This window comes from Suricata suricatta, chromosome 13 (genome assembly GCF_006229205.1).
Source record: "Suricata suricatta isolate VVHF042 chromosome 13, meerkat_22Aug2017_6uvM2_HiC, whole genome shotgun sequence".
In the NCBI taxonomy this organism is placed as follows: Eukaryota; Metazoa; Chordata; class Mammalia; order Carnivora; family Herpestidae; genus Suricata; species Suricata suricatta.
Window position 1 is genome coordinate 37,332,752 of NC_043712.1, and position 14,795 is coordinate 37,347,546.

Below are 14,795 nucleotides of genomic sequence, written 5' to 3' on the forward strand. Positions count from 1 at the left end.
AGTCTTAAGAGGCATATCAACCAAATGCAATTGTGGGTATTATTTTTGATCCTGATTCAAACTAACTTAATATGAATATTAGATATTAAGAATTTTTTAATTGAGTATATTTAACACATAATGTTAGTTTCAGGTGCATGAATTACTGTTTATTAGTTAGGTTTAAGAATAATGCAATAGGGGCGCCTGGGTGGCTCAGTTGGCTAAGCGTCCGGCTTCAGCTCAGGTCATGATCTCACGGTTCGTGGGTTCAAGCCCCGCGTCAGGCTCTGTGCTGACAGCTCAGAGCCTGGAGCCTGATTCAGATTCTGTATGTCCCTCTCTCTCTGACCCTCCCTGTTCATGCTGGTCTCTCTCTGTCTCTCAAAAATAAATAAATAACATTAAAAAATTAAAAAAAAAAAAACGAATAATGCAATAATGTTTTTAAAAAGTCCTTATGGGGTACCTGGGTGGCTCAGTTGGTTAAGCATCCAACTTCAGCTCAGGTCATGATCTAACGATTTGTGGGTTCAAGCCCCATGTTGGGCTCTGTGCTGACAGCTCAGAGCCTGGAGCCTGTTTTGGATTCTGTGTCTCCCTCTCTCTCTCTCTGCCCCTCCCCCACTTGTGCTCATTATCTCTCTTTCAAGAACGAATAAACATTAAAAATAATAATAAATAAGAGTCCTTATTTTTTTAGGACTCTAGTATTTAGAGATCAAAGGCTAGGATATCTGAATTTACCTTAAAACAATCTAATTGGGAAGAGTGTATAGGTTAGAGAGAGTGAACCCAAGAAATCTTCAGGTCATTTGTAGTTCACTGGGTTTTAAAATAGAACCTAGCATTCTCTGGACTAAAGAGAGCAAGAAAAAATTTCAAAAAGGCATTTCAGATAAGTAACCACTTAGGTAATGGCACTATCAAAAATTACCTATGAAAGGTTGCCTAGCTGACTCAGTTGGTGGAGCTCTGATCTGATCATGAGTTCAAGCCCCATGAAGGGTGTAGAGATTGCTAAAACTTTAAAAAAAAAAAAAATCTTAAAAAAAAAATTACCTATGGAGCAAGAACTGGAAATACAGTTGAAAAAATAAGTTAAAAACCAGATCATGAAGGGCTTTGAATGCCACACTAAGAAATTTTCACTTCATTTTGTGAAAGATAGCTTCTTTCTTGACTTTTTGCTTTCTTTCCTTCTTTTTCTTTCCTTTTTTTTCTTTTTGGTGGTGGAGACAGCTCAGATTATAACTGTAGAAAGGGGGGCGCCTGGGTGGTTCAGTTGGTTAGGCATCCAACTCCAGCTCAGGTCATGATCTCGCGGTTTTTGAGTTTGAGCCCCATGCTGGGCTCTGTGCTGACAGCCGGGAGCCTAGAGCCTGCTTCAGATTCTATGTCTCCCTCTCTCTGCCCCTCCCTTTCTCTCTCAAAAATACACATTAACAACATAAACAATTTAGTAAGATTGTTCTAGGAGCATCACAAGACTGGAGGGGCATAAGACAGTAAAGAGGCTACTGTCATAGTCCGAGTGAATGACAACAGAGTATTGTAACTTACATGATGGCAGCAGTAATAAAAAGGAGGGTCTAAATACCAGAGACATGAGGTACTAAAAATAATTGGATATATGAAAAGAGGAAGCAGAAATCATCTTAAATGATTTCCAGTTTCTAGGCTGGTGTGGTTGGGTAGATAGTGTCAGTCCAATATCCAGGAAAGTGAATACCAAAGAGGCTTATGAAAAAAGGTAGAATCTAATGTTTAAGTCTTCAGTATAATTAAAACATAATTTTTTTAAAGGGCAAACTAGCAGAAATGTATAATAGGAAGGCAAAAACCTAAGGTCTAATTAAAGATTTACACACTTTAGGACATATTTGGTAGCTGAAACAATAACCCACAAGAGCTTGTTTATAATAATTCACACACCACAGAAATTTAACCTACTTTAAAAATTCCCTCCCTACTCCACCTTGTAAATAATTAATTCATTCAAGGGATATATGTAAACAGTACAGGCTAGACGTAGTTAATCTTTTATTTAGGAGAATTTATATATATTGGGGGAAAGAAAAATGATATATATACATATTTGGCTAAACTTTACCAAAATTATTCTTTTAAATTGTTTAATATTTATTTATTTTTGAGACCAGCGTGTGTGCAGGGGAGGGGCAGAGAGAGAGAGGGAGATACAAAATCCAAAGGAAGCTCCAAGCTCTGAGCTGTCAGCACAGAGCCCCATGCGGGGCTTGAACTCACAAACTGCAAGACCATGACCTGAGCCAAATTTGGCTGCTTAACCGACGAGCCACCCAGATGCCACCCAAAATTATTCTTTAACAAAATGCCTGCACATAGAATATTATCAAAGTACAAGTACAGCTTTAAAAATGTACTCTTCTAATTATTCTGATTTTTAAAACATCAAGAACCCCATGAGAATATTCAACATTTACAGTGGCTATTTAGAATCCGCCACTTTTTAAGAAATTCTAAAATGCACTTCCAGTCTAGTTTTAAAAAATCTAATGTCATCTGATACTCTTAAAAAGTCTAATATAGAAACTGGGTTTAATTATTTTGTTTTATTTCCTTTAATTTTTCACATGAGGCTTAGCAGTCTTTACCTTCAAGAGACTACAGAGGTCCAGGTTGCATGGCTGGCAGATTTTGGTAGCGCCTTTTACTATCACTGTTCTAAAATTCTTAACCTCTTCTAAATAAGTATAGTGTTTAAATTACAAGAGGAGCCCTATACAAAGATCATCATTTGCTATAATACAATATAATCAAGATTTCAATCTTAATTTTTAGCTAATCTTCAGTCTTTTTTTTTTTTAAGTTTATTTATTTTTGAGAAGGGGGGAGGGGCAGAGAGAGGGAGACACAGATTCTGAAGCAGGCTCTAGGCTGTCAGCACAGACCCAATGTGGGGCTCAAACTCACAAACAGCAAGATATGACCTGAGTTGAGGTCGGACACTTAACCAACTGAACCACCCAGGTGCCCCAAGCTAATCTTCAGTCTTGAAGGGGTGCCTGGGTGGCTCAGTTGGTTAAGCATCAAACCTTGGCTCAGATCATGATCTCACAGCTTGTGGGTTCAAGCCTCGCATTGGGTTCTATGCCAACCGTGTAGAGCCTACTTGAGATGCTCTCTCCCTCTCTCTCTGCCCCTCCCCAACTCACATTTTCTCTCTCACTCTCAAAATAAGTATATAAACTTTAAAAAATCACTTTAAAAAAAACCTTTGGTCATCAAGAACATTAGATCTAATTGAGGCAACCTGACAACTAAAGATAAAATATCAAAATCCAAATAAAATGCAATTTCTTCCAAAAAGGGAAAACACAACTAACGTAACTGAGCAGTCCAAATACCTAGCCACTTTAGTCTACCACATGTCCTAAGACTTTGGGTTGAACCACTTAAGGTCTATGAAGAAAATTCACATCAGTAATTCCTTGATAATGCATGCAGAATTTGGAGGAAGAGGGGCTGCCATTCTCAAAGGATGTGACTCTTGATTTCGGCTCAGGTCATGATCTCACAGTTCATTAGGTCCAGCCTCACTTTGGGCTCTGCAGACAGCACAGAGCTTGCTTGGGATTCTGTCTTTCAGCCTCCCACTACCCTTCCCCTGCTTGGTCTCTCTCAAAATAAACAAACATTTTAAAAAATAAAATCATAAACCAATACTGCATTTAGAAACTTAATTTCTCCTATCATCCTCCCACCATCATTTCCTGTGAGATATACTATCATTTCTAATCCCAAAGTAGTTTTCTTAGACTTCTATTTCTCAATGGTAGCATTAACCCACTCACCCCTTAAAGTAATGAGAAAGTTACTATTAAAGGAACAGATTTCCCAGTGGAAAAAAAAATCACTCTGTAATAGGATTTATCATTCTCTAGCTGAAGTAATCCAAAAACAAAAAAAATATTTTTCCAGTGAACTTAAATTATAAACTGACATCATCGTAAGAATCTTGCCCCATAATTTGGAGGGGAAGATTTTACCCTTGTGATCTTTAAACTTAAAGTTTTAAACTTTACTTATAAACTTCCTTATAAAAACTGTAACTCTGGCTTTCTCTTTTATAATATTTACTAATTTTTCTGAGTGCATGCGCACACATGGACAAATGAGAGCAAGGGAGAGAGAATCCCAAGCAGGCTCTGCACTGACAGTGCGGAAATCGTCAGGGGCTGATCCTATGAATTGGAAGACCAGGACCTGAGCTGAAATCAAGTCAGATGCTCACCAACTGAGTCACACAGCACCCTCATTAATTTGATCTTCTTAAAGCTCCACTCTTATACCTTTAAACATATCCTAAATGGTAAAAGATCTCAGCAAAATAACACAGACTTCAGTGTCCAGCAGTCTGGTACTACAACCTGCTATCAAAACTTTCTAGCTGAAGACCCCTGGACGACTTGAATGAAATGTGTGTGACTCATTTTCCCTATATGAGAGTAACAGTAACCACACCTCACAGGATTATGAAATATCCTATATAAAGGATGTAGCACATTGTAAGCACTCAATAAATGTTAGGTACTAATACCTATAATACTATACTAAGTATAGTAGGGTATATCTGCAATTAGATATGGCATTCAAAGTTTTTAACTACATTTGTGTGCTTGGTTTTTAATATGTTTTAAGTATTCATTCTATTTACCTTGCCAACAGATTCACAACAGTAATTCAATTTACTACTTGCGTTATAACAAAAACATTCTTCTTAAAACAAATCAAGTAAAGGTGTTTAAAGTGGACTATTCACTGTCTATGCATCTTAAATATGTATTTCAAAATCTGAATTTTCCAATTTTAACATAGAATAATATTTATATATCAAACCCTGGGAATCTGAACTAAAATTATCTCTTTAATTTGTATCTATCATTCCATTCACTTCAGAATCACCTCATTTAAAGGTACATAAGCATAAACTCTGAATAACAAATTTCTTACTGAATAAAGCTGAAATAAAATAGTTCTGTGTTGGAAGAACACATCCAAAGAGGCTCAGTCTTGGGGCGCCTAGGTGGCTCAGTCGGTTGAGGCCTCTAACTTCAGCTCGGGTCATGATCTAGCGGTTCTTGGGTTTGAGCCCCGCATGGAGCTCTGTGCTGACAGCTAGCTAAGAGCCTAGAGCCTGTCTTTAGATCCTGTGTCTCCCTCTCTCTCTAACCCTCCCCTGCTCATGCTAGCTAGCTTGCTCGCATGCGCGTGCGCGCTCGCTCGCGCTCGCTCGCGCGCTCGCTCTCTCTCTCTCTCGCGCTCTCTCTCTCTCAAACATAAAACATTAGGGGCACCTGGGTGGCTCAGTTGGTTGGGCATCTGACTTTGGCTCAGGTCATGATCTCACTGTTTGTGCGTTCAAGCCCCATGTCAGGCTCTGTGCTGACAGCTGGCTCAGAGCCTGGAGCCTGTCTTCAGATTCTGTGTGTCCCTCTCTGACCCTCCCCTTCTCATGCTGTCTCTCTCGGTCTCTCAAAAATAAATAAAAACCATTAAAAAATAATTTTTAAAAACATTTTTAAAAATTTTTATAATTAAAAAAACAAAGAGGCTCAGTCTTGCTCAAACATCTCCTGTAGTTGTATGTGAAACAGTCCGAAAGAAGTTCAGGAACATAAAAGAATTAGATATTTTAACTATGACCTTTCAGCAAGGTGGAATTCTGTAGTCCCAAACCCTGAATTTATAACTTTGCCTGTTATTTTCCCCTAACTAGATTAGCAGAGGTGGACCAATTTGTTAGATGGCCTACTTTTATTTCACTTGTCTCCCATAATAAGACAGGTTCTTCTGGAACCTTAAACCAGGATTAGTAATACTAAATTGCAAAGATGGAACAGACATTTTAGATTGTGGTTATGTTGACAAAAGCTCTAATGGGCCTTAAACTTTAAAAGGTTTGATTTGGGAGCACCTGGGTGGCTCAGTCGGTTGCATGTCTGACTTTGGCTCAGGTCATGATCTCGTGGTTCATGAGTTCAAACTCCACATTCAGACTTGCTGCTGTCAAACCTGTCAGCAAAGAGCCAGCTTAGGATCCTTTGTTCCTCCCTCTCTGCATCTCCCTCCACTTGTGCTCTCCCAAAAAAACAAGTATTTTTTTTTATGTTTTTTATTTATTTTTGAGAGACAGCATGAGCCGGGGAGGGTCAGAGAAAGAGGGAGACACAAAATCCTAAACAGGCTCCAGGCTATGAGCTAGGTGTCAGCACAGATCCCGACATGGGTCTCCAACCCATGAAGCTTGAGATCATGACCTGAGCCAAAGCCGGAAGCCGGACGCTTAACCAACTGAGCTACCCAGGTGCCCCCAACAAGTATTTTTTAAAAATAATAAAAATAAAGTGGTACAACCTTTTAAAAATAAGTAATAAAAAGGTTTGATTTAAATTACCATTTATAATTATGTAAATAACACCTATACCTCATACTTTAAAGTCTACACAAAGATTTTTAAGATTATTCATATAAGCTCTACGGTTACCTATCCTTACCTATCCTAACACTTCCCCCTATTACTATGTTTCTCTTCATACCATGTTTTGCCTTTGATGAATACTCAGTATTATTTACTAACACAAATCTCTGAAAAACAGGAATCAACAAGCTGCAAACAAAATATTACTAGGGCTCAAATCCTTCATTTCAAAAAAGAAACAATACTTATTTTATCAAATTTAAGACACTGATCCTGGCATTCAAAAAAATCTTTATTAGAAGATTTCAATGGAAGGTTCTCTTACAACTAGATCTCAAGTGCCACCACCTGGTTGATGGGATTTAAGACTTCATGGGGAGCACCTGGGTGGCTCAGTTGGTTAAGCATCTGACTTTGGCTCAGGTCATGATCTCATGTTTGGGGAGTTTGAGCCGCGAAGCAGGTGCTACACTGACAGCAGCAAAGCCTGCTTCATATCCTCTACTCCCTCTCTGTCTGCCCCTCCCCCCAGCTTGCTTGACAATCTCTCTCTCTCTTTCTCTTTCAAAAATAAACATTAAAAAAACACACACAAGACTTCATGGATTTTAAGACACATTCCAATTTCCAACAAGTTAAAAACTAAAAAAAAAAAAAAAAAAAAGAAAGAAAAGAAAAAAAAACAAGAAAAAACATCTTGGAATCAACTTAATATGGTAAAAGAATATTCTATAAAATACTGAGATGTGAGGCACCTGAATGGCTCAGTCAGCTGAGAGACCAACTTTGGCTCAGGTTGCAGTATCACAGTTTGAGAGTTCAAGCCCCTATTCAGGGGATGGCTCAGTTGGCTAAGCGTCTGACTTCGGCTCAGGTCATGATCTCACGTTCGTGGGTTCAAGCCCCACGTCAGGCTCTGTGCTGACAGCTCAGAGCCTGGAGCCTGCTTCAGAGTGAGTGAGTGAGTGTGTGTGTGTGTGTGTGTGTATGTGTGTTCTGCTTCAGATTGTGTGTGTGTGTGTGTGTGTGTGTGTGTGTATGTGTCTCTCTCTCTCTCTCTCTCTCTCCCCCTCCCCTCTCATGCTCTGTCTCTCTCTCTCTCTCTCTCTGTCTCAAAAATAAATAAAACATCTAAAATTAAAAAAAAATTTAATTTTTAAAAAAGCCCCTATTCGCGCTTGCCGCTGTCATCACAGAGCCCACTTCAGATCCTGTTCGCCTCTCTCTGCCCCTCCCCCCTCTCAAAAATTAAAAAAACAAACATTAAAAATATATATTGGGGCAACTGAGTGGCTCAGTCGGCAAAGCATCTGACTTCGGCTCAGGTCACATCTCAGGGCTCATGGTTTTGAGCCCCTCGTGGGGTCCTGTGCTGACACCTCAAAGCCTGAAGCCTGCTTAAGATTCTGCGTCTCCCTCTCTCTCTGCCCCTCCCACGCTCGTGCTCCGTTATCTCGCTCTCAAAAATAAACATTAAAAAAAAATTTTTTTTAATACTGAGATGCTATGCTTTTGCCATGGGGGAGGGTGGGGTGGTGGGAGGAACACTAAATCTACATTTACTACAGTAATAACCCAAACAACTGGACATTAACTATGTTTCCATTTATAGTGTTGCCTTATAGTGTTCACTCAGCACTCAAGACAAGTTCAACTTCCAGAAAAGGTTACAGCTAAAATCACTAAAAGATATTCATTCTCAAAGTGACTGAGAAACAATTAAGAAATAAGATATTTTTAACTGAAAGACTCATTATACAAGTGTTTAAAAAAAAGCAATACGTTTATAATTTTAAAGTTAACTGTTAGGTTGCCCATCCAAATCCCTTAAAAACAGGAATTCTTAACCTGTTAACCCTCTGAAAATGTATACAAACAGGAGTGTCTGGCTGGCTCAGTACAGAATCTGAGTCTTGACCACAGAGTCATGAGTTCAAGCCCTACTTTGGGTACAGAGCCTACTTTAAAAAAAGAAAAAAATGTACACACACCAGTTTATATGTGCTAACGTTTTCCCAAAGAAAACGCTTTCTCAAAAGGATTCATTTAACAAAAAGACTAAAAATCACTGTCTTCTTTTTTCTAAGTTTATTTCTTTATTTTGGGAGAGAGCCCACAGGCGTAGGAGGAGCAGAGAGAGTGAATACCAAGCAGGCTCCTCACGATCAGTGTGGAGCCTGATTCGGGGTTCAAACTCATGAACTATGAGATCATGACCTGAGCCAAAATCAAGAGGGGGGGGGGGGGCACTTAACCAACTGAGCCACCCAGGCACTCCAAGAATCACTGTCTTAAAATAATTGTTTCAACTATATATTAAGAATTACAGTCACAGGGGTGCCTGGGTGGCTCAGTCCACTAAGCATCTGACTTAGGCTCATGTCATAAGCTCATGGTTTGTGGGTTCCAGCCCCAAGTCAGGCTCTGTGCTCAGAGCTCAGAGCTTGAAGCCTGCTTCAGATTCTGTGTCTCTCTCTATCCCTGCCCATCCCCTGCTCATGCTCATGCTCTGTCTCTTAAATATGAATAAACATTTAAAAAAAATAAGTAAAATAAAGAATCGAGACACCTGGATGGCTCAGTCGGTTAAGTGTCTGGCTTTGGCTCAGGTCAAGATCTCACGGTTTGTGGGTTCAAGCCCCATGTTGGGCTCTGTGCTGATGGCTAGCTCAGAGACTGGAGACTGCTTTGGATTCTCCCTCTCTCTCTCTCTGACCCTGCCCTGCTCACACTGCCTCTCTCTGTCTCTCAAAAATAAATAAAAACCATGAAAAAAAAAATTAAAGTCGCAAAATAGAGTATGCTATAATTTGAAGGGCACTGCCAGGCACTAAAGTTAATCCTGGCAGTGGTTATTTGTTTTTGTTTTTTTCATAGGGGGCTTCAGAAAATAGATTTATTCTAGAACAAATGAAAATAATGCAAAGCCATTATTTTTAAAAAACTATCATTGAAGAGTTTCTTTAGGGGCACTTGGGTAGCTCAGTTGGTTAAGCATCCAACTTCAGCTCAGGTTGTCATCTCACAGTTTGTGGGTTTGAGCCCAGCATCAGACTCTCTGCTGAACCCTCTTCGGATCCTTTCTCCCTCCCTCTCTCTCTAAATATAAGCTTTAAAAAAAATTGTTTTAAGTTTCTTCAATATAAATCAAGTGTTAAGGGGCACCTGGGTAGCTCAGTTGGTTAAGCTTCCGACTTCAGCTCAGATCATGATCTCACGGTTTGTGTGTTCGAGCCCCACGTCGGGCTCTGTGCTGACAGCTCAGAGCCTGGAGCCTGCTTCGGATTCTGTGTCTCCCTCTCCCTCTGCTCTTCCCCTGCCCATACTCTTTTCTCTCTCAAAAAATAAATAAACATTAAAAATTTTTTTAAAAAAATCAAGTGTTAAGTCTGATAAAGAAGCTCCTATTAAAGAAAATTATGAGGGGCACCTGGGTGGTTCAGTCAGTTAAGCATCTGACTCCTGCTCAGGTCATTATCTCGTGGTTCCTACGGTTTGAGGCCTACATCGGGCTCTGGGCTGACAGCTTGGGAGCCTTAAGCCTGCTTCGGATTCTGTGTCTTCCTCTCTTTCCCCTCTCCCCTGCTCACGCTCTGTCTGTCTCTCACAAATAAATGTTAAAAAAAAAAAAAAAAAGTTTTTTAAACAAAAAATAAAGAAAATTTTGGTTTATAATACTTTGTAAATTATTAGTTTGAAGTTTTCTAAAAAGACACTTATATTTCACTCTGAATTACTGAATAAAATAAAAACTATAAAAGTTAACTGCAATATTTAAAGTTTTCTATATCATTTAAACTTTTATGTAATGCACCTCATGAAAGAGACACTATTTTATTTTTTTTATTTTTTTCTTTTTCTTTTTTTTTTGTTAAATGATTTTAATTTTTATTTTATTTTTGAGAGAGACAGCGACACAGGGGAGGGGCAGAGAGAGGGAGACACAGAATCCGAAGCAGGCTCCAGGCTCTGAGCTATCAGCACAGAGCCTGACGTGGGGCTCAAACTCACCAACCACAAGATCATGCATGACCTGAGCCGAAGTCAGACACTCAACTGCCTGAGCCACCCAGGTGCCCCTTTATTTTTTTTTTTCTTAATGTTACTATTTATTTTTGAGACAGAGAGAGACAGAGCATGAGTGGGGAGGGGCAGAGAGAGAGAGGGAGACACAGAATCTCGGAAGCAGGCTCCAGGCTCTGACCTGTCAGCACAGAGCCCGACACGGGGCTCAAACCCACGAATGTGAGATTATGACCTAAGCCCAAGTCGGAGGCTCAACTGAATGAGCCACCCAGGTGCCCCTATCTTTCTTTTTTTTAATCTGTCCACCCAACATGGGGCTTGAACTTACAACCCCAAGATCAAGAGTCACATATTCTACCAACTGTGCCAGCCAGGTACCCCTTTAGGCACTCTCACTTTCTGATCTCTAGACTCACTGCCACCATGCTGTCAGCTAAATAATGTAGGAGTTCCAAGTAGGTTCTAAACCAAAGCAGCCATTCTAAGTTATGATCATAAGCAGAAGTTATACGAAAAGACAATGCTTTTTTAAAGTAATGAGGTGAACTTGTTAAAAGTCATCATTAATTAACTGCTCACTTGATCAACAATTTATTCTTCCACTAACAAAATTCCAACTTGCTCCACAGTAGCAAAATTATGTTCAGAGGTGTTCTCTATTCCAAGTTATATCCTAATTTGTGTTTTGTAATGATTGACCCCTAGAGGAAAAAGTTGAAGCAGCAAAGAAGTCCACTCAGTTAAGTCTAAGAGATCAGGAAACTGGACAAAAAGCAGGGCCAGGAAAGATTTTACAATACCCAGAAAAACAGGCACAAGAAACTACCTTTACTTATCATACAGCCAAACTCCCCCTAACCCGGCCCAAAGCTAAGAATCACAGACTTGTGAGATTTAAAAAAGACAAGATGAATCAAAAATAAATTTGTGAAATACAGGTTTCACAAGTCTCTACCACAACAGATGCCATAGTTAGAACAGACTGGAGCCAACTATTTCCTGGTGAAAAAGATCAGTAAGAAGTCTATTAATATGTAAAAGTTAAAGGAGTAACATTATGAAAAATTTAAAGAATGGTGGTTCCACTGCCTTCAGAAACTACAGTCCAAAATAAAGAATTTACTTGAAAATAAATGATACTAAATGTTGAAGAACTATCATTTGATAAGGGAGAATAGTAGCAGAAAAAGGTCTGTGCCAACTTTTAACTGCAGCTGTAGTGGAACACACTAAAAGCCTTGTTTTATGACAAAAGCACTGAAATAAAAACCAATGGTTTTAAACATATGATATACTAGTGTCAACTGCTCATGACCATAACTTTGACTTTTTCCAATGGAAGACTTTTGGGATAAAAGGTCATACAATAAGGAATAAAATATAAGAAAACAAAGTTGACAAAATTCTCACACAAGACTAAAACATAAAACCTGTCAGAGAATTTTCGTACATTTTAAAATATCACAAATGAAGATTAAGAAGTCTAACGTATACGATGAAATTCAACCATTCTTTCTAAATAGGACTGAAATTACAAAGCATTTAACTGAAATCAACATATGCTACAGTAGGCAATCCTTCCCCATGCCACTTCTTTCAAATTTTTTTTTAACGCTTTTTATTTATTTTTGAGATAGACATAGAGCATGAGTGGGGGAGGGTCAGTGAGAGGGAGTCACAGAATCAGAAGCAGGCTCCAGGCTCTGAGCTGTCAGCAGAGCCCAACGCGAGGCTTGAACCCACAAACTGTGAGATCATGACCTGAGCTGAGGCCAGCCGCTTAACCGACTGAGCCACCCAGGCGCCCCTATACTAACTCTTTCAAACTGAGAAGATTCTCCAATCCTTTTTCTGTTCCTTCAGCAAAAATACTATAATTTGCAACCCATTATTTCCTTTTACATACAGTTGGGTTTGTTTTTTTTTTTTTTTCAAACATTTAGATGGAGGGGCGCCTGAGTGGCTCAGGCTCAGTCGGCTCAGGTCATGATCTCATATTCGCGGGTTCAAGCTCCGCATCGGGCTCTGTGCTGACAGCTCAGAGCTCGGAGCATGCTTCTGATTCTGTGTCTCCTTGTCTCTCTGACCTTCTCTCTCCACTCATGCTCTGTCTCTCTCTGTCTCAAAAATAAATAAAACATTAAAAAAAAAGTAAACATTTAGATGGAGATTATTCTAATTAGTACCCACTCACCTTGACTATCAATTATCCCAAACAATGACACTTTATGGAAATTAAACTGTATGTCACTAAATTTAGCCAGCAGACACAGCAATACTTCCCCAATTTGTCACTAATAACTTGGACGTTAATATAGGCATCTAAAACGTACCAGCGTGTGGAGACCACAAAAAGATTAAGCATATAGTTGTTAAGGGCACAGCTCTAAAAACGTACTTTTACTAGGTATTCACTATCACAGGCATGAGAATTAAACATCCCCGTCAATTCTTCACATTTTCTACAAAGTTGACCCAATTTCAAAGCTGACACTGATGTTTCTACCTTTAGAAGGATAGAAAAACAAAAGTAATTGGCTGGTCCTAAAAATGTACATCATAACTACATGACTAAGATACTCTTTTAAAACTTATGCCAAGATAGCCCCTCCCTTCAAAGCAAACCAAGATTGACTCACTGCTCTATTTTACTTAATTTTGGAAATAAAACTAAATGGATTCCTTAGCACTAATTTCCTGTCTCTGTCTCCACCACTTGAAACATTCCACCTTGAATCAGTGATCATTCCTACGAAAATGATAACAATAAAAACAAAAACAAAAAACTCTCAATTTTTCCAAGTTATTTACGTTGGGATTAAAAAAGAAAAAAGAAAATCAATGGAGTCAGGAATGGTAATAACCACTGTTCTAAAATCATGGGTGGCTATGGGAACAGTGAAACCATCTTACCTCAGATGATACTTTTCACCTGTGAGACCACCCCATTTGCTAGAGCTAACCACCTGAGTAAAAACGTTTCAATTTTGTCTCCCCAAAGTGGGAAAACACTCAATCTCCTGTACACGATCCCCTGTCTACAGATATTTCTACATGGAGGGGAGGGGGGAGCTAGTAAAGTTGGTGGCAGGGTGAGGACAAAGGGCATATGAAACACCACTGAAGTAAACAGAGAAATGAGAACAGAAAGGGGGCTAAATCAGCGTTCCCTCTAGTGAGAGAATGGCCAGAAAACGCACCCTTGTTTACCGCCCCTAGGGTCCTATTCATCACCGCCCACTGGAATGCAAAGTTGTAACTACCAACCACGCAAGAATCCCATCAAATCCTCAAAGTGTCAGGTCACTAGGCAGCCTCAGGAATGACAGACTGATACCGTTCCCCCCACCCCCACTCCCCAAAAAAGAAAGGTCCAATCCAGTGAGTGCAGGTCACTTTGCCCTCTGGGGCAGTTCCAGCAGGCGCGGGGAAGGTTCTGACGGGAAGGCGAGAAAGGAAAGACCACCTTTCTTCCCACACACCCGCAGCTGGGGAAACAAAACAAAGACAGCCCTCCTCCGCCGGTAGCCACTACCCCAGCCAGAGAAGCTTTCCTATTTCCCGGTGCAGTCTGGCCTCCCGCCCCCGCCCCCATGACAAAGAAAAGGCACTTGGTGAGCAAGGCCTTCCTGCTTCCACGAATGGGGGGAGGGGGCTGTCGAGGTGAGGAGCCCCCTCTACACACTCGCGCTCGCACTCTTGGCCCCGCAAGCTTCAGGGAGCGGAGGCCTCCGCCTGGGGAAGTGAGGGCTGGGAGGGGTGGGGGTACCTTGAAGTAGCCGCCTTCGTAGAGGGTGTTGGGGGGTCCGAAGATGGCAACCTCCCAGTTGTAGAGGTCGGACTCATCCACCAGGGTGATCCGGAAGCCCTCCACCGGCTCCTCCTGCAGGGATTTCAGCTCGAGCATCAGGGCCTTCTGCGAGCTGGTCATCTGCTGCTGGGCCATCGCGGCGGCGGCGCCGGGCCGGGGCCCCAGTCCTCTCGCACCGGCCGGGCCGGACCAGGCCCCTCCCCTCCGCTCGTCCTCGCCCGAGCCGCACCGGGCTTGTCTTCACACACCCGGCGGGCCGGACCAGGCCCCAGACGGCCCGTGGGCCGGCCCGGGTCCTCCTCACACACGACGCGGGCCGGACCGGGCCCTTTTCCTCACACTCGGGCCAGGTGGGGGGAGGGGCTGAGGGAGTTAGGGAAATTCGCTCCCGGTCCCGGGCCTCCCCCCCCCGGGGGGGGCCTCAACTTGGCGGGGTGGGGGGGAGAGGAGGTGGAAGCGGAGGAGGGCGGCAAAGGGCCTGCGATGGTGAGGGGAGGGGGCCGAGCCGGCCCGGGA

At 41.3% G+C, this 14,795-nt stretch overlaps 1 protein-coding gene across 1 annotated transcript in view; it reads right to left on the reverse strand.

The window, feature by feature from the left end:
* Window positions 1-14,752, reverse strand: part of UBE2R2 (ubiquitin conjugating enzyme E2 R2) — a 104,145-nt gene extending 89,393 nt beyond the window's left edge. The window contains exon 1 of the mRNA XM_029919658.1: window positions 14,238-14,752. Coding sequence (XP_029775518.1) covers window positions 14,238-14,414 — 177 coding nt within the window. The 5' untranslated portion in view covers window positions 14,415-14,752. The remainder of the gene's footprint in view (window positions 1-14,237) is intronic.
* Between the last annotated feature and the right edge of the window lie 43 nt (window positions 14,753-14,795).